The sequence below is a fragment of the Aulonocara sp. 'chitande type north' Nkhata Bay genome, linkage group LG7, assembly GCF_057382095.1.
Source record: "Aulonocara sp. 'chitande type north' Nkhata Bay isolate Kocher_YH1m ecotype deep benthic linkage group LG7, A_spYH_male_GT1.1, whole genome shotgun sequence".
NCBI classification, from domain to species: Eukaryota; Metazoa; Chordata; class Actinopteri; order Cichliformes; family Cichlidae; genus Aulonocara; species Aulonocara sp. 'chitande type north' Nkhata Bay.
Genome location: NC_141350.1, coordinates 36132412 through 36155813, shown reverse-complemented (window position 1 = coordinate 36155813; position 23402 = coordinate 36132412). Strand labels below are relative to the sequence as shown.

The 23402-nt window shown below is 39.8% G+C and overlaps 1 protein-coding gene across 2 annotated transcripts; it reads left to right on the top strand.

The window, feature by feature from the left end:
• Positions 1-2345: 2345 nt before the first annotated feature.
• On the top strand, positions 2346-23327 carry gsna (gelsolin a). Of its 2 annotated transcripts, XM_086300222.1 has the most exons (17): positions 2346-2481; positions 10305-10501; positions 13009-13163; positions 13677-13838; positions 13927-14076; positions 14156-14245; positions 15722-15854; positions 16178-16482; positions 16660-16793; positions 17447-17537; positions 17759-17785; positions 19392-19562; positions 20010-20184; positions 21659-21780; positions 21975-22052; positions 22173-22233; positions 22517-23327. In XM_086300222.1, exons 2-17 carry the CDS (start codon positions 10306-10308, stop codon positions 22684-22686), a joined length of 2220 nt encoding a protein of 739 aa, XP_086156348.1. In that variant the 5' UTR covers positions 2346-2481; position 10305; the 3' UTR covers positions 22687-23327. The 2 variants fall into 2 exon arrangements, with proteins under 2 accessions (XP_086156348.1, XP_086156349.1); XM_086300223.1 differs by lacking the exon at positions 17759-17785.
• The last annotated feature ends 75 nt before the right edge of the window (positions 23328-23402 follow it).

Below are 23402 nucleotides of genomic sequence, written 5' to 3'. Positions count from 1 at the left end.
CATTCCGTTATCTGTGCTAATTCAGGAACGCAAGAAATACCATCAAAAGACAAGCCTGAAGAAGAAAGAGATTGAAATGAATATTTTGTTTCTAAATGCTTGTTCAGCTGGAGAGAGACACTACTGCCAAATATAATATCTTAGACTTAGTGAAGCTGTCAGTTCTTTGCAAGACAATTCTTTCTGACCCACTTTACCTGTCAGTGTTTTCAAGCCCGGTATTAGACATTTCCAGTTAAAACCCCATCTCAGTTATTATCAGCGAAAGTGCATCTGTTTGCTTGACCTTCTCATCAGAAAGCAGGAGACAAAGAAAGTTTAACTGGGGAGGTTAAGGACAGCAGATGGGAGTAATGGACACCCCTTGTGAATGCCTCTGATTTTGCACGGACCAGCTGGCAGCCAAAGTTTCATGTAAGTCTATTTTTAAGAATCATCCACAAACCCTGCAGCTAGCTGTTTCCACTGGGATTATATATTTAGTATTCTCTAAAAACAACTCTTTCCATCACTGTCTTGGGATCATGTCTTAGCAGGAATTTTAGTCGATGATAATGCCACCACGCTAAAGCTTTTCATAATATTTAGCATTAAACACAAAGTACAGCTGAGGCTTCAATTTTATATTTAATCATAAAGCAAAAGAATAATAAATGAAAACTTTAGCAAAGCAATGATAGCTGAAGAACTAAGAGGTCAACAGCACCATCACTTGGTGGAAATGGGAGTTTAAAAATATGAATGGTGACATTCAAGTACAAGGGAAGCCTGGGGTCACCCAAATTATTAGGATTTGTCCTCCTAAGCAATGCATGCCTGTACAGATTAGCGTGCCGGTCAACTGAAGGAGCACCAAAGTATTTCATGAGGAAAATGGAAAATGCCGACCTGCTGATCAGGATGTTGCCAGAGTCATTAGCAGTCATCCTCTGAGCTTTGTAAGCAGCTGCCAAGAGATATCACTAAAAATAAAAACATGCAAAAGAACATACAGCTACCAGATTTCCTGCATGCCAGGCTGAGGGCAGCATATGTCACTCTGAAAAAGCATGGCACGAAAACAAGACTTTCTTGTTGGGATGTTTTCATCCATGACTGGACGCTCCTCTGTTTGTAAATCGTCCAGCTCCAAATATTAGCAAGAAGAAGGAAATGCACATTATTAAAAGCAATTTACAATACAGTATATCTTCAAAGCAATTTGTTCTTTTCATAAATATTTTATTAACCATGTTAACCTGGAATAATTAAATACTTTGTTTTGTTTGTTTGTTTGTCTTTTAACTGGAGAACTTCTTGAACACCTGACAAATCAAAAACAAAAGCAATCTAATATCAATTTTCATATTTGAATTTTCATTTGTAACATTTTTTTTTGCTACATCGGGCATTTTATTCATTTATCTATTCATTTAGTTAGTTTGTTAGTTATTTGCAGTTTATTGACTAAAAATGTATTGTGCATTTTATTCTTTTTTTTTCCTGAAAAAATAACCACACTAATGTTGTAGAAGTCTCAAAAACACACGTACACTTTTTGGCTGATGCACATTTTTATGCTGCCTTGATGCTAAACTATGTTCATCATATTAGATAGTGTGAACGAGAAGCAATCATGCTTTATTTACAGGCACTCATTATCACAACATTTATTCAACATAAACTGTGTCTAAATATCCCCTAGAATAGTAAATAATAACAATAAGAATAATAATATTAACAATAGTAAGGGAAATTTCTAAGGTCTGTTTGTTATTGTTAAACATCACTCAAAAGTTAAACTAACTGCCCAGCCAACCACCTTTCTTGCTCAGTCACTCAAACAACCTTTGTCTGAGTATGCCAGTTAGGGGACTAAAAACTAGCCTGCTCTTTGCTTTTTAGGCCACAAGAGGGCCATTGATGAGCTTTTATTAGTAGAATAGGTAATAGTATGGTAGTATAGTAGTACCAGACAGGGGCAGTGTTGTTTAAGAAGCCCTCTCCTGAACGAAGAGTGAGTCGTGGCCGGAAGTTACAGTTGTGGCAGAGATTCTATTATAATACCCTTAGCAAAAGATAAATAAAAATACAATAAAAATAAACTGTCTCACATACAGGCACACAAAACCAATCAACCAAACAAAAACACCTTTGTAAGCTGTTGTTGTTGTTTTTTTCTTTTTCTTTCATAAATAATATTAAAATAAATTAAAATATTAAAATAGCCAAGCCAGTACTGAACCCCTAAATATGTAAGCAGCTATTACTTGTACCGGTTATTCTGTGCATCTTGTCCCAGCTACATTATACATAGACAGACAGATATGCAGCAGGCGGTGCAGCAGACAGGCGGAGAGGGTGTGTCATATAGTGAGTCCCGGGCCAGACCATAAAAAGCTGCTTTGCGCTCTGCTGAACTACCGACTCTGTGCTCCTGCTGCAGCTCAGGTCCACACCCGTCCGTCCGTTATAGACCCAGATCACAACCTCCGCGTTCAGGTAAGGTTTGTGTTATTAACCCACGTTATTCGAAGAAAATATGTAGCCTGACGCACAGATTGCAGGATGGTAATTTGATGCGTTATTTAACGCCCGTTAGTTCTGTCTGGATTATAGGTTTAACAGAGAGAGACTAACCTACAGGGTGAAATTACGGTTTTTGTTATACTTTAACCAATATTCTTCTTATCTAATAAATAGAAAAAGTGCTAAACTTAGCTTTTAATTAGCTATAATGCAAGGCAGTGTTGCCATATAAGGACAAGTCGACGGAAACCTGAAATGTTTCCTGAAAATGCAGTGTGGATGAAAACTGACGTCACACTCTGTCTGACTGTATTTAGAGTGACTTTCATGATGTGATGCAAAAACCCAAACAACATGTTACTATAGAAACATGCTGTTTTTCAGGATCTATGGTAGAAACTGTGAGATTCTACCTAGCAGTTTTGTATCCTAAAGCTGGAGTGTCGAACATATGACCAAAGGTTGGTTGTTGCAAAGCATGAAAATTACAGAAATCATTTAACAATTTGAGTTTTATTAATAAAGTGCACCGTTATTCATGGTGTGGTGTAGCTAATATCACTACACACAAACGCAGTATTATACAAAAAGTTTTACTGGTCTTAGATTAAAATGGGTTATGTATCACCCGTGGACTAAACTGAGTGTACCCGTCTGTCCTAAACACTAGTTACTGTGCTGTGGTTGCCACAGAAATGACGAAACAGTTATGAGCAGATCCATCACAACATCCTGTTCGTGACAGTTGTAGCGAGCATATACTGAGTTCATCAGACTGTATGATGTGTGCAGAAGTTAGAAAGAACTGAGTCAGCTCCTCACTCCAGAGATTAAGTGGTGTCTGAACTACACCCTACTTCAAATTTATACGCCTTAAACAACAGTGTGCATGCTTTCTTTAGGGCTCATCTGGGGAACAACAAGAATGAGTGCATACCAAGTTGTGGTCAGAAGTTTACATACACTTATCCCGGGCATGAATGTTATGGTAATATTGGGCTTTCAATGATGTCTTTGAACTGTTCTTTTTCCAGGGTGGAATGATTGTACAGCATACATCTTTAATACCATTCAAAAACAAGAATTGGGTGCACAAGTTGGAATTTATTTTGGATTTCTTTACTGCACACAGAGTCAAAAGTATATATATACAGGTTCAAATATGTATTTACGCTCACTATATTTGGCTAAATGTCCCTTAGTGAGTTCCACCTTGACCAGATGTTTTTGGTAGCCATCAACAAGCTTCTGGCAAAAATTCTGGCTGGATTGACCAATACTCAGAACAATGGGAAAGTCCAAGGAACTCAGTGAAGATCTAAAACAGAGCATTGTAGATTTACACAAGTTGGGAAAGTCTCTTGGAGTTATTTCTAAAGAACTACAAATTCCAAGATCATCAGTTCAAACAATTGTATGTAAGTACAAGTTACTCGGATGTGTCACCACTTTGCTGATGTCTGGAAGAAGACCCAAACTGTCACCGTCAGATGAAAGGAAATTAGTTCAGATGTTCACGAATAACTCAGGACTCACCAGTTCATGGCAGGTTCAAGCCTGCCATGAACTGGAAACTGCTGGTACACCACCATTACTGTCCACTGTGAGACGAGTTTTACATCGCCATGGACTGACCAGGGGCCAACCAAGAAAGAAGCCCCTGCTCCAAAATCGACAGCTTCAAGCTCCATTGAAACTTGCAGCTGCCCACATGGACGAGCCACATGCCTTCTGTAAAAAGGTTTTATGTTCAGATAAGAGAAATTTTGAGCTATCTGGCCACAATGACAAGAGGTATGGTTGGAAGAGTAAAAGTGAGGATTTCAAGAACACGGTACCAGTTGTCAAGCATGGTGGTGGTAGCATCACCAGTGGGGCTGTTTTGCTGTCAGTGGTGTTGGTACATTGCAGGAAATGGAAGGAATGATGAAGAAAGAAGATTACCTCTAAATTCTTCAACTTCACCTCAAATCAACAGCTAGACAATTGAAACGTGGTCACAGTTGGATGTTCCAACAGGACAATTGCTCCCAAACACACAAAACTGGTTTTGGAATGGATAAAACAGGCTAATGTTAATCTTTGTACAGTCTTATTTTGTGCAATAGATCATAAACATTTTATTTGTACTCAGAAATCATTTCATTGTGAAATTATTAGTGTTGTCAGCCTTAATCTCGCTAAAATGACGTTAACGCCATAACCGCATTAACGCGGCAAATCTCCGTTAGCGAGTTAACGCAGATCGCCCCATGCGAGTTGCTACACGGCGCTAACGCATTAACGAGCTGATGCCATGCAGCCCTCGCATGGAGCGAGCCCGTTAACGTTGACAGCACTAGAAATTTTATATTGTATATCAAACTTTTAACAGAATCTTACTTTAATGAGAGTACTGTGTGTCTTTATAGCAGAGCATTTTTGTATGCTAAATCTGCAGCGCCCGTCAAAGTAAGAGTGCCCCAACCACTGAAAGTGTCTGATACTTATAACTCATTGCAAACATGAACTCAATTAACAATTAATAACACTGTTAAGATAAGCAGGAGTGGATATTTTACCTGTGTAAAATAAAGGTCCTGTGAGATTTAATAGAAATTACACATTCCGGGCAGCCCCATTCAGTAGGATTAAAGTAAAATAATTTCAATAGCAGTTTTATTATTATAATTTGGCACTCAGTCTGCATTGTTGAGGCTCAAAACCAATAGAAAAAGACAACCTTTTATGTCAGAAAAGGCCAAGAGAGCTGTAAGCTGCTAAGTTCAGACAACCTGGCAGATTGACTCTGCATGAAAAATGAGGGCATGTCTTGTGTTTTTTAAATATCCATTTCCTGACCAGCTGCCTCTTGTGGTCATGCAGTCTAGTATTGACTATTGTCCCATTCTTTACAAAGTTGAGATTGTGTGTCAATGTTGTAAAGCATTGCTATGGTGGCTATGGATGGATGTTTGGCATTCAGTCACCGCAAAATTTTATTTTATGATTTGACTGTCAAATGAATCAAACACGACTAGGGATATCTAGGCTGCCTTCAACCACAAGTTAAAGTTAAGTTTAGATCTAGGTAATTTTATAAAATATTTTATTTTAAATGCCATTTAAATTAGACTTGTGAAAGTGATCATCATTGTATATGAATATATGTGAATACACCTCAAGCCCCAGAAGCCAGTCTTGTCCCATTAAGCAGCATTGACTTCTTGTAAGTCTTATGTGTAGCTCACAATGGCTTCTGATTTTTTTAAACATGCAAAGTTCTCGTAGTTCTTCCTCTAACTCTCCAATTATTAGCTTTGAATGATTTCATGGTGGATGTAATTATGTTTGTAGGATCATCAATATAACGGTCAGCTTACTTTTTAACTTCAGCTTTCTGCCTCATGTTGTCTTTGGGTACTTTAAGTGCACAGATGAACGAATGATTGCAAACTGCCAAGTTCCTGAGGCAGCAGTGCAACCACAATCATAATGACTTCTCTATAACTGATACATAAAGCAAACATTTTACTGTAGTTTTGTTACTGTGAAATTGACCACACAATATCAGGAATGTTCCTGTTTAAAAGTGTAAAATTGCATTGTTTGGGGCCATAATTGAAAAAGAAAGTAATGTGTAACACATTACTTGTTACTTAATTACTCACTGGAGAACTCACTTCATATGCGCACATACAGAGTGAAATCCCATCTTTAAAACTTTCTGCACATTACATGAGAAGAGAAGTGGTTACAGAGTTTTTCAGCTATGGCTACTCACATATTGATTGTTCCTGAAATAAGTTTCTCATATCATTTGACAGCCATCCATAAATCAGGGAGATTATTTACAAAGTCATAAACAGCCATTTTGATTCTCCTTGTCTTACACAGTGTCAACAGATGGTAGGGAAGCAGAGTGGCTATTACAGAGTCTGTACAGAGCATTATCTGATGTGTCCTGAACAAGCTACATGGCAGCTCAGCAGCCCTGAAGAGGCTGAAAGTGGCATGCATGGAGGAAATGAGTCACCAGAAATACCCCCCCCCCACACACACACACACACGCACACACACCATTCCTGAAGGAGGAATATTGTTTTATTTGGGAGAAACTCAGGAATGATATGCTGCCATGGCCCCCAAGAATCAAGATTTTCCAGATAACGCTATTTTGAGTTTGTTTTTGAAGAATGGACACCAGCAGACAAATCACAAGGGCTTATGTAACAGTTTATTTCTTGTCATATGAATCCAATGCTGTGACCTGCACAAGTTTCGAGTTTTCACTCGGGCCTCGAGCGAAGGCAGACACAAAAGAGAGGTTGGTGAGGATTGGGGGAGGGGATCAGATAACTGGAGCTGGAATGAGCTCTCATTCCCTGTTTGTTAGGAGGCGAAGGGGTGGTGGGTGGGTCCACAGATGAGGGGGTACAAACTGACTGGATGCCAGTGTGCGGCTGGTGGCAGACGCCTCCCTTCTTCAGCATGCCCGTGACTGACCACAGGTCATGTGATCGGTTCTATTTAGGCTGTGTTGAGTCAACAAACCACCGTTCCTTGAGTCACTTTATCCAGTGTGAAGCAACCCTGAATAGTAAATGACTGTTTTAGTCAGCTGCTGCCCCTCATACAAGCAAAAACATTTGTATTTGTAAGAGTCTTATTGTGCCTTAAACTTCATTCTCTAACCTTTTCCTCGTGTAAGTTTTCGTCTTCTTTTTTTCACCATTACTGGCTTTGATTCTTCAAAGGTTGCTCAGATGCTGAGTGTATCCCCTCTGATGTTTGCTTTATTAAGTCAGGGATCGTACCTAACTCTAGGATGAAAGAGCTCTGATGTGCAGGAGACAAGACAGAACATTTTTCTCCATCAGAGGAGAAGATCACAGTCACAGCCAGTCATGTTTATTTAGTGCCACAGAGATGATCATCTTCAGAATATGAAGCTGCACAGAAGTGATACTGTCTTTTCCACAAGTGGTATGTTTAAGAGGGAAGTTAGCCTACTCAGCAGCTACTAAATGAAAACCCTTCAGTTGTTAAGGAAACCTAGCTTTGTTTTCAGGTATGTTTTTGAGAATGTGATTTAGGAGGTAACCGCTCATAAAACTTGCACCCTCTACATGAGAATATTAAATGATTGTGTAATGGCCAGCTTGGGGTAAAAATATTCCCTTTACCGCTTGATTTCAAATTAAAGTGAAGCTGTTTGCAGATTTCTGGGTATGTTGGTTTCATTAAAGAAATGCTGTAGCATTGCACCAGATTTATTACCAGCTGCATGAGAGCACAGTGTTATTGTATGTCACTACAGTGTTTTGCTAGTTGCCAGGAAGTAGCCATCTTGGGAGGATGTGCTTGCTTCTGCACTTAGATGACTTTTGAAAATACATAATTGAAAAATATGAATCATCAGGTGTGTTTTGAGGATGCTATCTGGGCTCACTGATATAATAAAAATAGCTCTAAGAAATAACCAAACTTTTTTTGGGGAGGGAAATATCACTTTTTTTCTTCTTTTTCAACCTTTAGATGAACTGGCAGCAAGGTGATGATTAGCTGCTTAGCATAAAGAAAAGAGACACGCTTGGCTTTGTGCTATAATAAGTTTATGAAACACTGGGAAAGTGTTAAAAGAGAAATTTGAGGTCTTAGAGGGGGTGTTACAGCCTCTGGGGGTACAGGAAAACCTCAGTGTGGGAATAAGACATCAGGAAGTTACAACGCCCTGCATTTTTAATTTCGTCAGAGCTACGCTAGCTTCTTCCATTGCTTTAAATTATCATGCTAGGCCAGGATACAACATGCTACATGGAAGTGGTAGCTCTCTGAAACTCTCATCTAGCTCTCCAAAAAAGTTGCAAACCTTCAGCTTTTCCTATGATATTTATGGAAAGAAAGCAAGAACGAATTCAAAAGGTACTGATGATATACACTCTCACTATATAGCCTGAACAACAGCATTACAGAAACTACTGAACTCAAAAGTTTGGTTATGTAAAGGCTGAACTGTGTCATTTTGATGTTCCAGACCACAGCAATAGATCTAAACAGGAATTCAGTAGGAAATTTGGCTGGCTCGTGTTTGACAGCTTAAGTAGAAAGACTGAGGTTAGCCCATGTGGTGATCCAAGACAGATAAAATCCAAATTAGAAATAGTTTCTGGGTCACTTTTGTTGTGAAATTGTTATGAAAACTCTCTACACTGTTTTTTATCAAATAAAACATATGAGAACTTTATGACCCAAGCCACTAATGTGTGTTGAAGCTTTCAGAAACTGGCTATTCAACATTGGTATCGTTAGTTAATTCTTCTTATGTGGCTAAAGAAGCATCATTTATGGTTTTTGTGACCGTCAAGCTTCTCACAAGGACTGTGTATAATGCTGTGATGGCATCGCCTCATGGCTTCAGATCTTTCCCGTCCAGCCAAACCTGTGTGTAGTTATGGAAGGTCAGGTGGTGCCTGGCCTCGTATGACTCCAGGAAGCTTCTGTTTTGACTGCATGTGTTTCACTGTGAAATTATCCGCCTGCTTTTCCATCTCAAACCATTCCTTAGCTACAAAGTAATGTGCACTGAGTTTGACATAAGAAGAGAGCACAGATGGGGGTGAAAGAAGCCCCACGTTTGTTGGCTTGGTTGCATGAATTCGGAGCCACTTTCCTCTTCCCGGGTCAATAACAGATTCCTGCCATGTTTGTGGGCAGGCGCCTGCCTAGAAGAATGGCCGATTCTTGCTTCAGTGTGCATGCAAATTGAAAGGCAGTACACGAGCAGCATTCCTGTGGAAAACTAGGTTCTGTGTTTGTTTTGAACTGCATGAACTCTAGTTTATACAGTTTTATAACATCTAAACTTGATATTGTAGTTTGGGTTAGAGCACTACTCCACTCCACTGCAGAAAAAATGTTACCTCTGTAGTGTTTATGTCGTAACAAGCAGCTGGTATAGGATGCTGTGACTGTGTGGGCTGTTGATCTTTACTGCAGAATTTGTAGCATAATTTTGTTTAAATTATTGCCTCGTCGTGGTATGAATTGTGTTGTTGGCATTAGAATTTTTTACCCAAACAACATAACAGCTGCAAAAAGTGAAAAACTATTCAAATTTTAACCACTTTTCTTTTTTTAAACAGGATGCCCCGCTCTCATTTTAGCATCTGAGACATCCGCTCAGGCGTTCCAGAAGGCAGTAGGCAGTAATCTAGTGTAGCACAGGCACCTACTTGAAACTGTTTGTGGGTGGCATTATGTCAGACATGAATGAATGGGTCTATGTGTGTGTCTGTGTGTGTGTTTATGATTGGACAGATGTCTCTGAGCAGATTTGTCCACTATGTAGTTATCTAAAGACACATTTAAAGGCTTTTTTAAACCCCTGGTTGCAGGATATACAAATAGACAGTTATACAGAAACACAGAAGTGTTTCTATTGCCAACCATCACTAACAGTTTATGATGATAACAATGAGTCATAACTGCCATGGCTTCCTCTTGCTGCTCTCTAGAGGAAATACCCTGAGCACAGTGGATGAATCACTCTGCTCTGTATTAATACTTAACTAGAACAAAGCTTTATCTTTATATTCATGGCAACCACTGAGCTTTAAGGGGAGTGGCTTTTATAGCTCTCATGTGGGCAGTGTCTGCTTCACTTTGTAAAGTTATTACAACCTCTGCAAGTTTTATTGGTGCAGTAGCCTTTTGACCAACTAAGTTTATTGTTTAGCTCATTGACCTGCATTTGTTTTTGGCCTGTGCAGTAGCAAAAGCCCTTAACTTAAGGTCTGTGACTTCCCTGAATGCAGGATGGCAGCGCACCACCCAGAATTTGAGCGAGCTGGACAGCAGCCAGGCCTCCAGGTGTGGAGGGTGGAGAACTTTGACCTGGTGCCTGTCCCTGAGAACCTGCGCGGGGGATTTTACACCGGAGATGCTTACCTCATCCTCAATACTATCAAACAGCGCTCCGGGAGCCTGCAGTACGACCTCCACTTCTGGTTGGGTGAGTGCCGTGAAAGGGAAATGATCTCTGGGTTATTACTCAGAGTCGACCATTATAACTGGAAGGGATACCATACAGTGCTGTTCTTTCTTTTGGATTATTCAAATGTGAAAGTAAACCACGAATATCACAGGTCACACTGAGGCTGAGCACAAAACCCCTAGTAGCACATGGGAGACATGCCTTTTTGTATTTGTTTCCATTGTGATGTGGCAAAAAATAAAGATGATCTCAGTTTTCCAGTGTGATCTTCTTTGACTTGCAAAGCAGATGAGGAACAGTACGAGGATGAAGGCCCTGGAAAATAATTTTGCCCGTTGTTGCTGCTGCAGTGGAGAGGCTGAAACTAGTCAGGACAGTGAGTCATGTGCCATAAAGCAACAGAAAGCCACATGGCTCATTGGCAAACAGTTTTATCAGATAATAAGCTGTATCATTTCTATCAGATTGTGAAACGAATGAGGGTTGGTGTTTAATAGTAGATGTTTTTTTCATGCATTTAAAACCTAATAAGGACTAAATGTAGATATTCTCAGTGACAAATGAAGTATGGAGATCCCTAAAAAAGCTGATTAGTGTAAAAGATGACCTTTTAAGCTAAAGTATTAGTGAACATGAGTTTGAACTCATAAACAGGATTATTATGAAAATTATTTTACTTTATTGCATATTTAAAATGATTCGTGGTTTTTGTAGAGGAGGTCAGCCTGATGTTAGTGAGAAGGTGAGCACAGGAGTCCAGGCAATCTTGGCCAGAGTGGAGAGCTGAAGTAGGAAGAGCAAATAAGGTGAGAGGCAGGTCAGCCAAAGAAGAATGTGACAGGTGGAGCCGCCCTGCAGATAATTGGTTTTGAATACCACGTGAAGACCTGGTGCACAGGTGCAAAGGAAAATAAATTCCTGGAAATTGAAATACCTGGAAGTGAGAACTAAAACGTAGCCTGACTGCATGCTATGAGAATTTGCCTGTTAAATTACAGTACAGCACTGTACTGGCAGCTGGTTGTGTCAGCTGTTATCTGCCACTAGGTAATATAACATTTACATAACGAAAGAAGACTTTGCTGTATAGATTACAGGTTTCCCTTTTCTAACACAATTAGCTCCTATTATACATAATATTCATAGAGATTTTATGATTTTACGATAAAGCTCTACATCTCCATCCACAGCAATAAAAATCAATCACAGATCATATTGTAAAAAACACACCTTTACCAGTATTCACAAAGAATTTGCTGTGCAAACTCTTGTATTTTTACAGGAGTTTGGTATAACCATTTACTATTGCGCACTATCATTTAGGATGCCGATCTGTTTGGCTGAGTGTGAAGTGAAAAGCCAGCGGGTGTTTTGGAGAGATGACCAGTCGGTGTCATTCCCAGATGCACAATAACACTCACACATGCAAACCCAAAACCGAGAGGGAGGAAAGGGGGAAAAAAGCAGAGGAAAGAGGAGGAAGTGCTGCCAGTAATGCAACATAATGTCTTACATTGAAGTGCTGAAAATTTAAACCGTGCATGCAAAAGTTTGTAGATTATTTCACCAACGACTTACCCAATACAGTTTAATGTATAACTATTTATGACGGTTTAAAATAAAAAAAACCTTTATGTCAAGGGAAAATTTTAAAGCACTAGGAGCTTTACAGAGAAAACTAAATTAATTATATACTATATACTTCTTTATTTGATTAAAATTGGGAGATAAGATAAGATAAGATAAGATAAACCTTTAGTAGTCCCACACGTGGGAAATTTTTGGTCACGGCAGAAAATACAAGAGCAGTAAAAAATTAAGAGAAAAAGAGAAAAACAATAGAATAGAATAAGATAAACAGAATAACATACTATACAAAATAGAAAGAATACTATATACAATAGAATAAGTACTATACAAATAGAAAACAATACTGTACTAATAGAATAAAATACTTTGTTAAATAGGGAAAATGGGGAAAATTGCCCTGTCTGTGTGCACATTGCACATGAGGGAGACAGGGCAAAAGTTATAATTGTGTATTGGATGTGTCCAAACCAACATTGATGTTCTGGTAAGATAATCATCTTAATCACCAAACATTTTCATTTCCAATTTCAAATCCCAGTTAGTTGTCACTGTTTGTATCTGTGCTGTGTGTGTTGGTATTAATAATGGGAAATGGGTATTACTAGGTAACGCATTATTTACACTGCTGAGTCAGATTATTAATTTTATTTTGTTTTCGTAAGCTTGATTGATCTTGGCACAGACAGTTTACCAATAAGCAGGATGTGATGTAATCCACCCACATGCTGATGGACTACACTGTGTGCCCATAAATAAAACAATGTTACATGTATTAATGTGACCCGCTGCTGCTCTTACATATTGATCTCCTAACTGACTGAAGTCCTCACTGGGAGAACTGGTCAGACACAAAATATGGCTAACTGGGTTATTTTTCAGCAGAACTGTGAGGGCTGGATTTAAGATGGATCCCTTCTTTGGTTTCTCTCGCACAGGTGATTTCTGCACCCAGGATGAGAGCGGCTCAGCAGCCATCTTTACGGTCCAAATGGACGATTTCCTCGGGGGGAAACCCATCCAGTACCGTGAGGTGCAGGGACACGAGTCCAAAACCTTTCTGGGCTACTTCAAGTCTGGAATCAAATACATGGTAAGATGTCACTGTTGAACTAGCAGAAACATCTGAATTTACCTAAGAGGAATATGATAAATGATTAGAGGGGTGTGTTTCCTTTATGTTTTTGATGCTTTTAAAACCAGGCTCATGTAAAGAAATACTTTATATTTATCACATATTTTGAAACAGAATCTCAGTTCCTTTATTCGTTCACTGTTACATGAAACATCTGCTGTAAATTTAGATGTTTCACATGCATAGAAACAAATCCCCGTAGTTGGCTCCATAGTATACTGTAAGGTGCAAAAATAGAAGATTTGATCATTTTGATAAGGGTTCAAGCTGTGTAAGTGAAATATTGATATATGAGGATTTTTCTATACAGTTTCTATGTGTATGTACGTTTTTGCCACAGATGTGTCAAGAGGGCAGTAAATTTGCAGAGAGAACAGGGCTCAAAAAAACATTTTATTATTTACAGTTGGAGTGACTTTACTTTCATTTATTTATTTTATTTCACTTTTAAATGCGACGCTCATATTGCAGAAAGGAGGCGTGGCATCTGGTTTCAAGCACGTTGTCACCAATGAGGTGTCGGTGCAGCGAGTGCTCCAGATTAAAGGACGCCGCGTGGTCAGGGCAACGGAGGTGCCGGTCAGCTGGGACAGCTTCAACACGGGAGACTGTTTCATCCTGGACCTGGGAGATGTAAATCTTATACATAGATCTTATCTTAAAAAATGACTTGTAAAAGCTCTTCTTCATTCAATCCACTGTCTTTCCTTTCACCCCACAGGAGATTTACCAGTGGTGTGGCTCCCAGAGCAACCGCTTTGAGAAGCTGAAGGCTACTCAGGTTGCCAAGGGGATCCGTGATAATGAGCGCAGTGGGAGGTCTCGAGTTTATGTCTGTGATGAGGGGGTGGAGAGAGAGAAGATGATAGAGGTGCGATCAGTGCATTATGAGATCAAATTTAGGTCTTCAGGCGTCGCTTTTTTATTAAAATCTCTGCCTCTGTCCTCAGGTGTTAGGTCCCAAACCAGATCTACCAGCTGGAGACTCGGATGACATCAAAGCTGATGCTTCAAACAGGATGAGGGCTAAACTCTACAAGGTCAGAGCATGGATTTGTTAAGAAAAAAGCAACAACACAGAAACAAACATGGCGTTCACTCACTTAGAAACGTGCCTGGCACATGAGCAAGGAAAGTTTTTGTTCCTGTGTTTGTGCACAGGCTGATTATGTGGCTTCTTCAACATAAAAAATGTTGGTTGCTAGAAATGGGCCTCTAAACACCAATACAGAAACCTCATTATAAAAGGATAATAAAGTTATTTATGATGAATTAATATATTCATGATTCATTGTGAACAACAACAATTTACAAGTGACCACAAACGTTTTAGTTTAGTTCCAGAACGATGCACCCAAAGTACTAAAAATAAAGTAGATTAAAAAAAATGTAGTAAATGTTTTGTTAATTTTGCACATATATACACTCACACTTTATTAGGTACACCTATTCAACTGCTTATTAACACAAGTAATCAGGCAATCCAGACAGCAGCTGCATGCATCTAGGCAGGTAGACATGATTAAGACGACCTGCTGAAGCATCAGAATGAGAAAGAAAAAAGATTTAAGTGACTTTAAACTTTAAATATGGCGGGTTTGTACGAGTATTTCAGAAACTGCTGATCTGGGGTGATTTTTCCACTCAACCATCTCTATAGTTTACAGAGAGTGGTCTGAATAAGGGATAATGTTTGTGCTGAGAGAAAGGCAACAGTTACTCAAATAAGCACAACAAAGTATGCAAAAGAGCATCTCTGAAGAGACAATATGTCAAATCTTGAAGCAGGTGGGCTAGAGCAGCAGAAGGTCACACCACAAAGCCACAGTATACCTGAGATATATTGCTGACAATTCTTTATTACTAGTGTACACATCAACTGATGACAGCTTCAAGTAAGGTAACATCCCATGTCAGAAAGCTCAAATCATCTCAAAGTGGTTTCTTGGGCAGGCCTCACTGTACCTCCACAGTCACCATCATGGGATGCTGTCATACCAATCTATCTGCCAATAAATCTCTGAGGAATGTTTCCAGTACCTTGCTGAAAGAGTGTCCAAACCAGTAAAAGGAAAGTGTACCTAATAAAGTGACTAGTAAGTGTAAATCGATATAGTCCAAAAATACAAACTCCCTATCAGGAATACACATTTAGGTAATAATTAAGGTAAAACTATAATGTGTTAGAGAGTAGGAAACATTTTGTGGGTTATTTTAGAAAAATATAAAATTTTTCTAAACTAACCCCCAAAATGTTTCCTACTGCAGCCCCTTTTTTGTGATCATTCATCAGTTAAAATATAAAGTACTGAGCGTCATATTTCTAAGATTCATAGAGTAAAATTGCCAGCTGACATCAATTAAGAGACGTATCTTTTATAAAACCCTTGCTCATATTTGCCTGGCTTAAAAGATCAAGAGGAAGCAGCGTCTACAGCAGCCTTTCAATCTCCTGAAAAGCGGTACTTTTCCCTGCTTGGCAGCTCCTTCATCCTCCTTCCCATCCTCCCCTGCAGGTGTCCAATGCTACCGGAGCCATGTCGATTACTCTCGTGGCAGCAGAGAACCCTTTCGCTCAGAGCACCCTGGAGTCTGGTGACTGCTTTATCCTGGACCACGGCTCTGATGGAAAGATCTTTCTCTGGAAAGGTCAGTGCAGGGTGGTGCAGCGGACTCAAGAAATGGCTCTTGGCTGAGCTGCTTTTTTCCACTCTTGCAGACAACACAGCTGTCTCATATCGTTCTTAGCAAAAGCGCAAATACGTGCATTTCACAAAAGTTAAACTATTTACCTTCTCGTTACCAACTCTTCAACTTTCAGAACTCTTTTGTAATATTTATATTAGTGCTGAAGTCAATGCACCAAATGACCTTTCTCACCCAGGTTTAGAAATAATTTCTGGCCTCCTTTTTTGATTTTCAGTAACATTTCTCCATTTCGTTCTCCAGTATTTAATGTCTTTTCTCTTCAGGCAAAGACGCCAACATGGAAGAGCGGAAAGCAGCGATGAAGGCAGCAGACGAATTCATCAAGAAGATGGGTTACCCCAAACACACACAGGTCCAGATCCTGCCTGAGATGGGCGAGACGCCGCTCTTCAAGCAGTTCTTCAAAGACTGGCGCGATAAAGATGAGACTGTGGGCCTGGGTGTGGCCTACATCGCTAACAGCATCGCAAAGATTGAGAAGGTGCCTTTCGATGCCGCCACCCTACATGAATCCTCCGCCATGGCCGCCCAGCATGGCATGGTGGACGATGGCAGCGGAGAGAAACAGGTGGGGGTTTGTCATTCAGCTTGTGATTATGTGTCAGATTTGCTTTCAGTGCTGCCTGTGTGTGTCATTACTTTCCATTCCAGTAGGGGGAGCAGGTGCACCTTGAAATCTACAGCCTACTAAATGTGATTTTTTTTAATTTTACGTTTTCCATGTTATTCTTTTCCCCCCTCTTAGATCTGGCGTATAGAGGGATCTGACAAAGTCCCAGTGGATCCATCCACTTATGGACAGTTCTATGGAGGAGACAGCTACATCATCCTTTACAACTACTCTCATGGAGGGCGCCAGGGACACATCATCTACATGTGGTGAGACATAAATTTGTCAAGACTGTGGAACCATAATTAGAGTCTGTATCGTGAAGTTACCTGTCATCAGACTATAGCACTAAAATATAAGCAGCCGGCGTGGAGCTGGAGTATTATTATTTTTAGATAATTAGCAGGGTCTGATCAGATTTACTGATTCATAAGCAAACATCGAGGCTGAGGAGTCAGAAATAAATTTGTAGGTACATTACATTTGTAAAGCACAAAGGGATTTCACATAGAAATTTATACATTATGAAGTTGTTATTTTGCACTCATCGCATCCCCCTTTCAGAGCTAGTTCAGTCACTGGAGCTTAAACTTGTTGCCACAAATTTAAGTATCAGTCATTCAATACTATAAAAAGGGGGATATATTTTCTTTTTGGTAGCACTGAATTTAATGTAATAGTCACTGGAAATAAACAAATCATAGTTCAGTTTTGCACTTTTGTTTCACTGTGAAAAGTACGCGGAGGAAAGATTGAGAAGGTGTGAAGTTCAGAAAGTTCAGCGAGAGACACAAAGTTGATATATATTAGATTAATCACAGTCATAAATCTTATTGGTTGGGCTGTAAGCATATGCTGTGTCCAAGTCAGTTCCTCTTGTTATGTTTGAATGCTGAGCTGATAAACTCATCTTGTTTTCCAGGCAGGGAGCGGACTCCAGTCAGGATGAAATTGGGGCTTCTGCGATCCTCGGCGCACAGCTGGATGAAGAACTCGGTGGCGGTCCTGTGCAGGTACAACATATTGTTCTTTTAGCGTGCTTCTGTTTTTTTTTTCCATATGCTTATATATTATTTGATCTTCCCTGTCATCAACGACTCTGCTCACGTCTGGCTTCCTTAGCACGTCCTGTCTGACTTTTACATCCTTTCACTGTGTTCCCTCTTCCTCATGGTTTCCGTGCTGCTGCTCATTTCCTCACTTGCTTGGTTTCTGGCCTTTTCTATCTCCTCAGGTTGTTGGCGCTCCTATAACCACTCAGGTATTTTTCCTTCATTCCTTCCCTGCTCCTCATCTTCACTAAGGGACTCATGTGTTTCGTGTCCAGAGCCACAGCAAAAATAGAAGCAACAAGGACATATTCTCTCGATTCTCCCATTCTTTATAATTACTGGAGGGTATTGTGTTATTCATTTTTGAGAAGTCCTTTCAGGTTTAGTGACTGTAATAATGAGCTAAAGTGAATTTCAAATGAAAACGACTCGTTGAAACACAAACAGGACATTCCACTGTGGAGTTTCATGGGAGGCTCCCTCCTTCTCTGTCGCCAGCTCGGTCTGCTAGCATAAATAAGCCACACTACTTTTTTCCTTTGTCCTGAACTGATGTCACACCAACATTATGATGCCTTAGCCTGTCTGTGAAGCCTAAATATTCATGAGTGGCTCTGAACTCATACGAGTCTTTGGTCATTCACTGCTCACTCCTCGCGTGTGCATGTACGGCCTTCTTATTGTCCGTGTGTTGTGGCACGACTCTGTATGTGTTTGAATTTGTGTGTAGGAATCAGCAGCAGTCCCAGTTATTTGTCCTCATGTTCCTGATTCCTCATCTTGCAATTACCAAACACTTTCTGCATTTGCTCATCTGTCAAACTAAACTGAATCACAGGCTGTACTTAAGGATGAGCATAGCAAGCGTGATGTCACCTGTTGGTCAAGTTCTGGCCTGAAGCCAGAGTTTGAGCTTTTCTTTCACCTCTGTCTCATTTGAGAAATCGCTCCCATTGCAGGGACTTGTCAATCACAAGATGCATATGCTACATTAATAATGATAATGAGCATTATGTTATGTTAAGTAAGACTTGCTACGCTGTCCAAAACCTTGTCAGGAAAGTTTCTACTCAGGTCATAGCAAAGTCCCAGTGGATCCAAATTGAGGAGCAGTGCTGGTTTCTCATAGATTTTAGAGGCTTTTTTCACTAAGAGAAGTTGCCCCCTTCTGACCATTAAATAGAATGCATTTATAAGCATTAAGGAATTTTCACACTTGTATATACAGTCTATGAACTCAACTTTAATCTATCAGCAACTGCAGCAAGCCAAAAGCATCAAATGTCAAATATTTGAAGGAACAGCAGAACATAAAAAAGCATGTTGGCTTTCTATGTTAAACTTCATGTAATACAAATAGTTTCTCCCTGTAAACTCATCAGTAAATATTTATCTCTTCTCTGTTTGCCCCAGCAAGCTCAGGATTAGTGTAATGTGCAGTGCTTACTGAATTAGAGGAACCACTGACTGCAACACCTCAGAGTTATGACTGTTTATTACAAAAAACCGCAGACTGTTTTCGACATACCTTATCTTCACCGTGGTTACTAATATCACAGATCTCACTCTCACCTCAGGGTATGGCATGATTTGGCTCTGTGCTGCCATCTTGCGTCAGTGGTGGGAACTGCTGCAGACTTTTTTTCCACACCTTGTTGATGCATATTTCACAGGACACAATTAGGGAGGATGTGTCTGCAGTGATTTGGTAGCACCGCTTGTAACATCAAAATGCATGAGGTATTTTTCGATATGAATTGCTGTGACAACAACTTCATTAGATGCAGAGATTTAAATTCGGTATTTGTGTATCAGGTGAGGGTGGTGCAGGGGAAAGAGCCGGCCCATTTGATGAGTCTGTTTGGAGGAAAGCCCATGATTGTGTACAAGGGAGGAACGTCCAGAGAAGGAGGTCAGTCCGCTCCAGCTGAGACTCGACTCTTCCAGGTGCGCTCCAACTCTGCAGGACACACACGAGCTGTGGAGGTGAGAGGAAACGTCTCATTCATTACCTGAATTTAATCATTCCTCGATTATTTAATTTTTTTCTTCTCTCTTTTGCAAAACAGTTTCTAACAGATTTCTGAAATATTTGTTTTCTAATCTAATAAGCACTGTCCATTAACAATGAAGTAACAATTAGAGGTTTTAAAGGAAAGCAGAAGCACTTCATACTTGAAGTTTTTTTTAAGTATTCAGTAAATGGTTGAAGGGTATTTAAGAGGAAAAGGGAAAAATGCATAGTAAGAATGGAAAACACCGATGTCCTTTCCTTTAAAATATCCTCTCGAATTGGTGTTAGAGGGCATAAAATGTCAAATAAAGCATTATGCTAGCATGAATATTGGTAAAAATGAAAAACCACCAACACTTAAGAAGGTCAACGTACAACAGCTCCTCATGATAACTTGCAATATCTCTGTTTCTATGCAGCTTGACGTGCAGGCATCAAACCTAAACTCCAATGATGCTTTTATTCTGGTGACCCCCGGCAACTCCTTCCTGTGGGTGGGAGTGGGTGCCAGCGACACAGAGAAGCAGGGAGCTCAGCAGCTGTGTGACATCCTGGGCGTGTCTGTCTCCGAGCTGTCCGAGGGAGGAGAGAGCGGTGAGGAAACAGGATAAACACAGTTACCTCCACTATCATTTTCTCTCCTTTATTTAATTTTTTTGCTGCATTTAAGTCAAGCTGAAACCCAACAGCTGTTAACATACTCAGAACTGTATCTGTGTCAGCTACAAAGTGTGGTCTGGCTGTTAAAATAGCGCTTTAATGCGAGGCTAAATAGCTCCCTTTTTGTATTTCGGCTAAGCGCTTATGTTCATCCATATTGAAACAAAGCAGACTTGATTGCATCACCCCTTCTGATGTTGTCAGAAGTCTTGCTATTTGCTTTCCAAGCTCAAGAAGAAGAAACTCCCTGCTAACAGTTTCACATATAAAAACACCTCAGGCTACAACATAACAGATTCAATTTTTCATAAACACCCTGCTTTTGAGGACTGGCCTCGGCTGGGGCCTCGCAAAAGACAAACGAGAAATTCACCATTTTATTTCTGATGGTTGAAAAGATTTTCTATTCAAAATTGATGCTGTACTGTGCAGGTACCTGCTGTTTCACAGATGCTGGTTGCAAATTTACATTTACACTTTGTTTTATTTTGCTTTATTTTACCCTTAAAGGTGCTCTAACAATAATTTTGTATATTAAAAATTGATTAAATAGCTGTATAGCTGGAAGGGCAAGAATAATTGTAACAAAAACTACACAATATTGCAAACACCTCAGCAGGTCCATTAAGCTTTTAGCTCCTGGTTTGTTTCATTCTTTATATATGTTTACAGGTATTTTTTTTTTTTTGGTCTATGGCAGGTGATGTAACAGCACTGACATTTTCAGTGCTCTTATCTCACCTGTAAACCACTGCTCACTTGACGAAAACCACCAGTTTCCACATGGGCAAAATAAAATGAATAAATAGCAAAATAAGGTTGCCCAACTAAAGTCTATGTGTGGGGAAACACTGCAATTGCACTTACCAGACACTTTATTAGGTACACCTATTCAACTGGTTGTTAATGCAGATATTTAATCAACCAATCACACGGCAGCAACTCAGTGCATATAGGCATGAAAGCATGGTCAAGATGATGTGTTGGAATTTGAAGCGAGAGCCAGGATTGGGAAGAAATGGGATTTAAGTGTCAGACTGGCTGACCTGAAATTTTCAGAACACATTTTCCCACATGCACATCTCTTATCCCACTGCCTCCCAGTGCAAATAGAGGAATTTGTGTGTGATGACAGTGAAATCACTGGAACATCTGTCCACTAACAGATACTTCTAGCAGTTACCTCAGTTAAAAATAGTGATAACCTGATAATGTAAACCAAGCATTTTGTTTTCTTCCCCATTAGACAGAACCAGGCTTACTTCCAGGTTTTATGCTAAACTAAAAACCTGATTTGGCTTTGTACCAACAAAAAAGGAACAGAGTTACCCAAATGTCAAACTATTGCTTTGCCCTCTTACAAATTCTGATGGTTGTAATAGCTTGAAGTGTTTCTGTCGTTTTACAGATCAGTTCTGGGAGGCTCTGGGTGGAAAGACGGAGTATCGCACCTCCACTAGACTCAAGGACAAGATGGATGCTCATCCACCCCGTCTCTTTGCTTGTTCCAATAAGACTGGAAACTTTATAGTACGTTTTCTTCTCCTGCTGGATTGGTTTTGTCCTATTCTGACTCGAGTTTTCAAGTCTTTGGTATTGCACGAGCATGTGCAGGATGTCAAGAATATTTCAAAGTACCTGCTGAAAACAGTGCACTGTGTCTTTATTTGTCGTTACGTGTACATAAAAATAAAGCCCCCTTAAATCCGTCTTCTTCTTCTTAGATTGAGGAGGTACCAGGTGAGATGACCCAAGATGACCTTGCCACTGATGATGTCATGATCTTGGACACCTGGGAGCAGGTAAAAAACAAGCTGACTGCCTTTGCTGTACTATATGCATTCAGAGCAGAATCAGTGCCCACAAAAAGAATAAACTCCACAATAAACCTTTATTTATTTGGGTTTTTTTTTTATTCTTAGGTGTTTGTCTGGATTGGAAATGAGGCCCAAGAGGAGGAGAAGACTGAAGCTATGGCATCTGGTGAGCAAATATGAGGAGAAAGAACAATGCCATGTGGAATAGGAGACGAGAAATACAGCTGGCATTGCAAATTATCTAACACAACATCAATCATTAGATAAAAAAAATTAAAACTTAATCAAAAAACAGAATGTATTTATTTAAAAGACATCATAATTACTGATACATGCATTAACAGCAAAGTGCCCCATAACTAGAGCAGCAGTGTCACCAAGAGTCAAAGCATAAAGCATCTTCTGCTACCCTTTTAATCCTTGTACTAATTCAAACTCGTCTTCCTCAGCGGTCCGTTACATCGAGACAGATCCGGCCAAGAGAGACCCGAGGACGCCCATTGTCAAAATCAAGCAGGGCTTCGAGCCGCCCACGTTCACTGGCTGGTTCCTGGGCTGGGACTACGACTACTGGACCACCGACCCTCTGGAGCGCGCTATGGCTGAACTGAACATCTGAACATTCCCTTGTTCCCACCTCTCTGCCCCGACCTGTCACCGTGTAGCGAGATCTTTTTTTTTAAGCTACACGTGCCCTTTTCTTTTTTTAATGAATCACTGTTTTTTTTTTCACTTTGTCTCAAATGCTACTGTTGTGCCTTGAAACCAGTGAAATCATCCAGTACAAATAGAACTTCAACAGATACACAGGCTTTCCTTTAGGATTTGCACTACATATAGCCTCAAACTACGACTCTCATTCAAGGCGATTTTCCCATGTTTGACAATAAAAACCTGTTTACTAGCAAAATATAACAAACATAAAAGAAGACAGTTTAAAGTTTGGTTTTCCTGCAATATTACAAAAGCTACTGCCAAGAAAACAGCTTATAAAAAGCAATACAACCAATGCCTTAGAATGATTTCCTTGAGCTTACAGTAAGCTTGTTTTTTAAAGGGTACTGTCTTTATTGATGTTTTTGTACCTTTAGATGTTATATTTATTTTAAAATAATGCCACAGATTCTAACCCAGGAAGCTTGTGTTCTGCTGCGGTGTCTTTTAGTGGAAAACCACTGCTTTGCTTCTTTATTAGCTCCACTTTCTGTGGCAATTTCTAAGGTTTCCTGTAATCAATTCAATAAGCCAAATTAAAATATACCAGCTGTTTTCTGCCTCTGCTTTTACAAACACTTAACTTCTCACACTGACCTGAAAGAAAAAAAAATCAACACA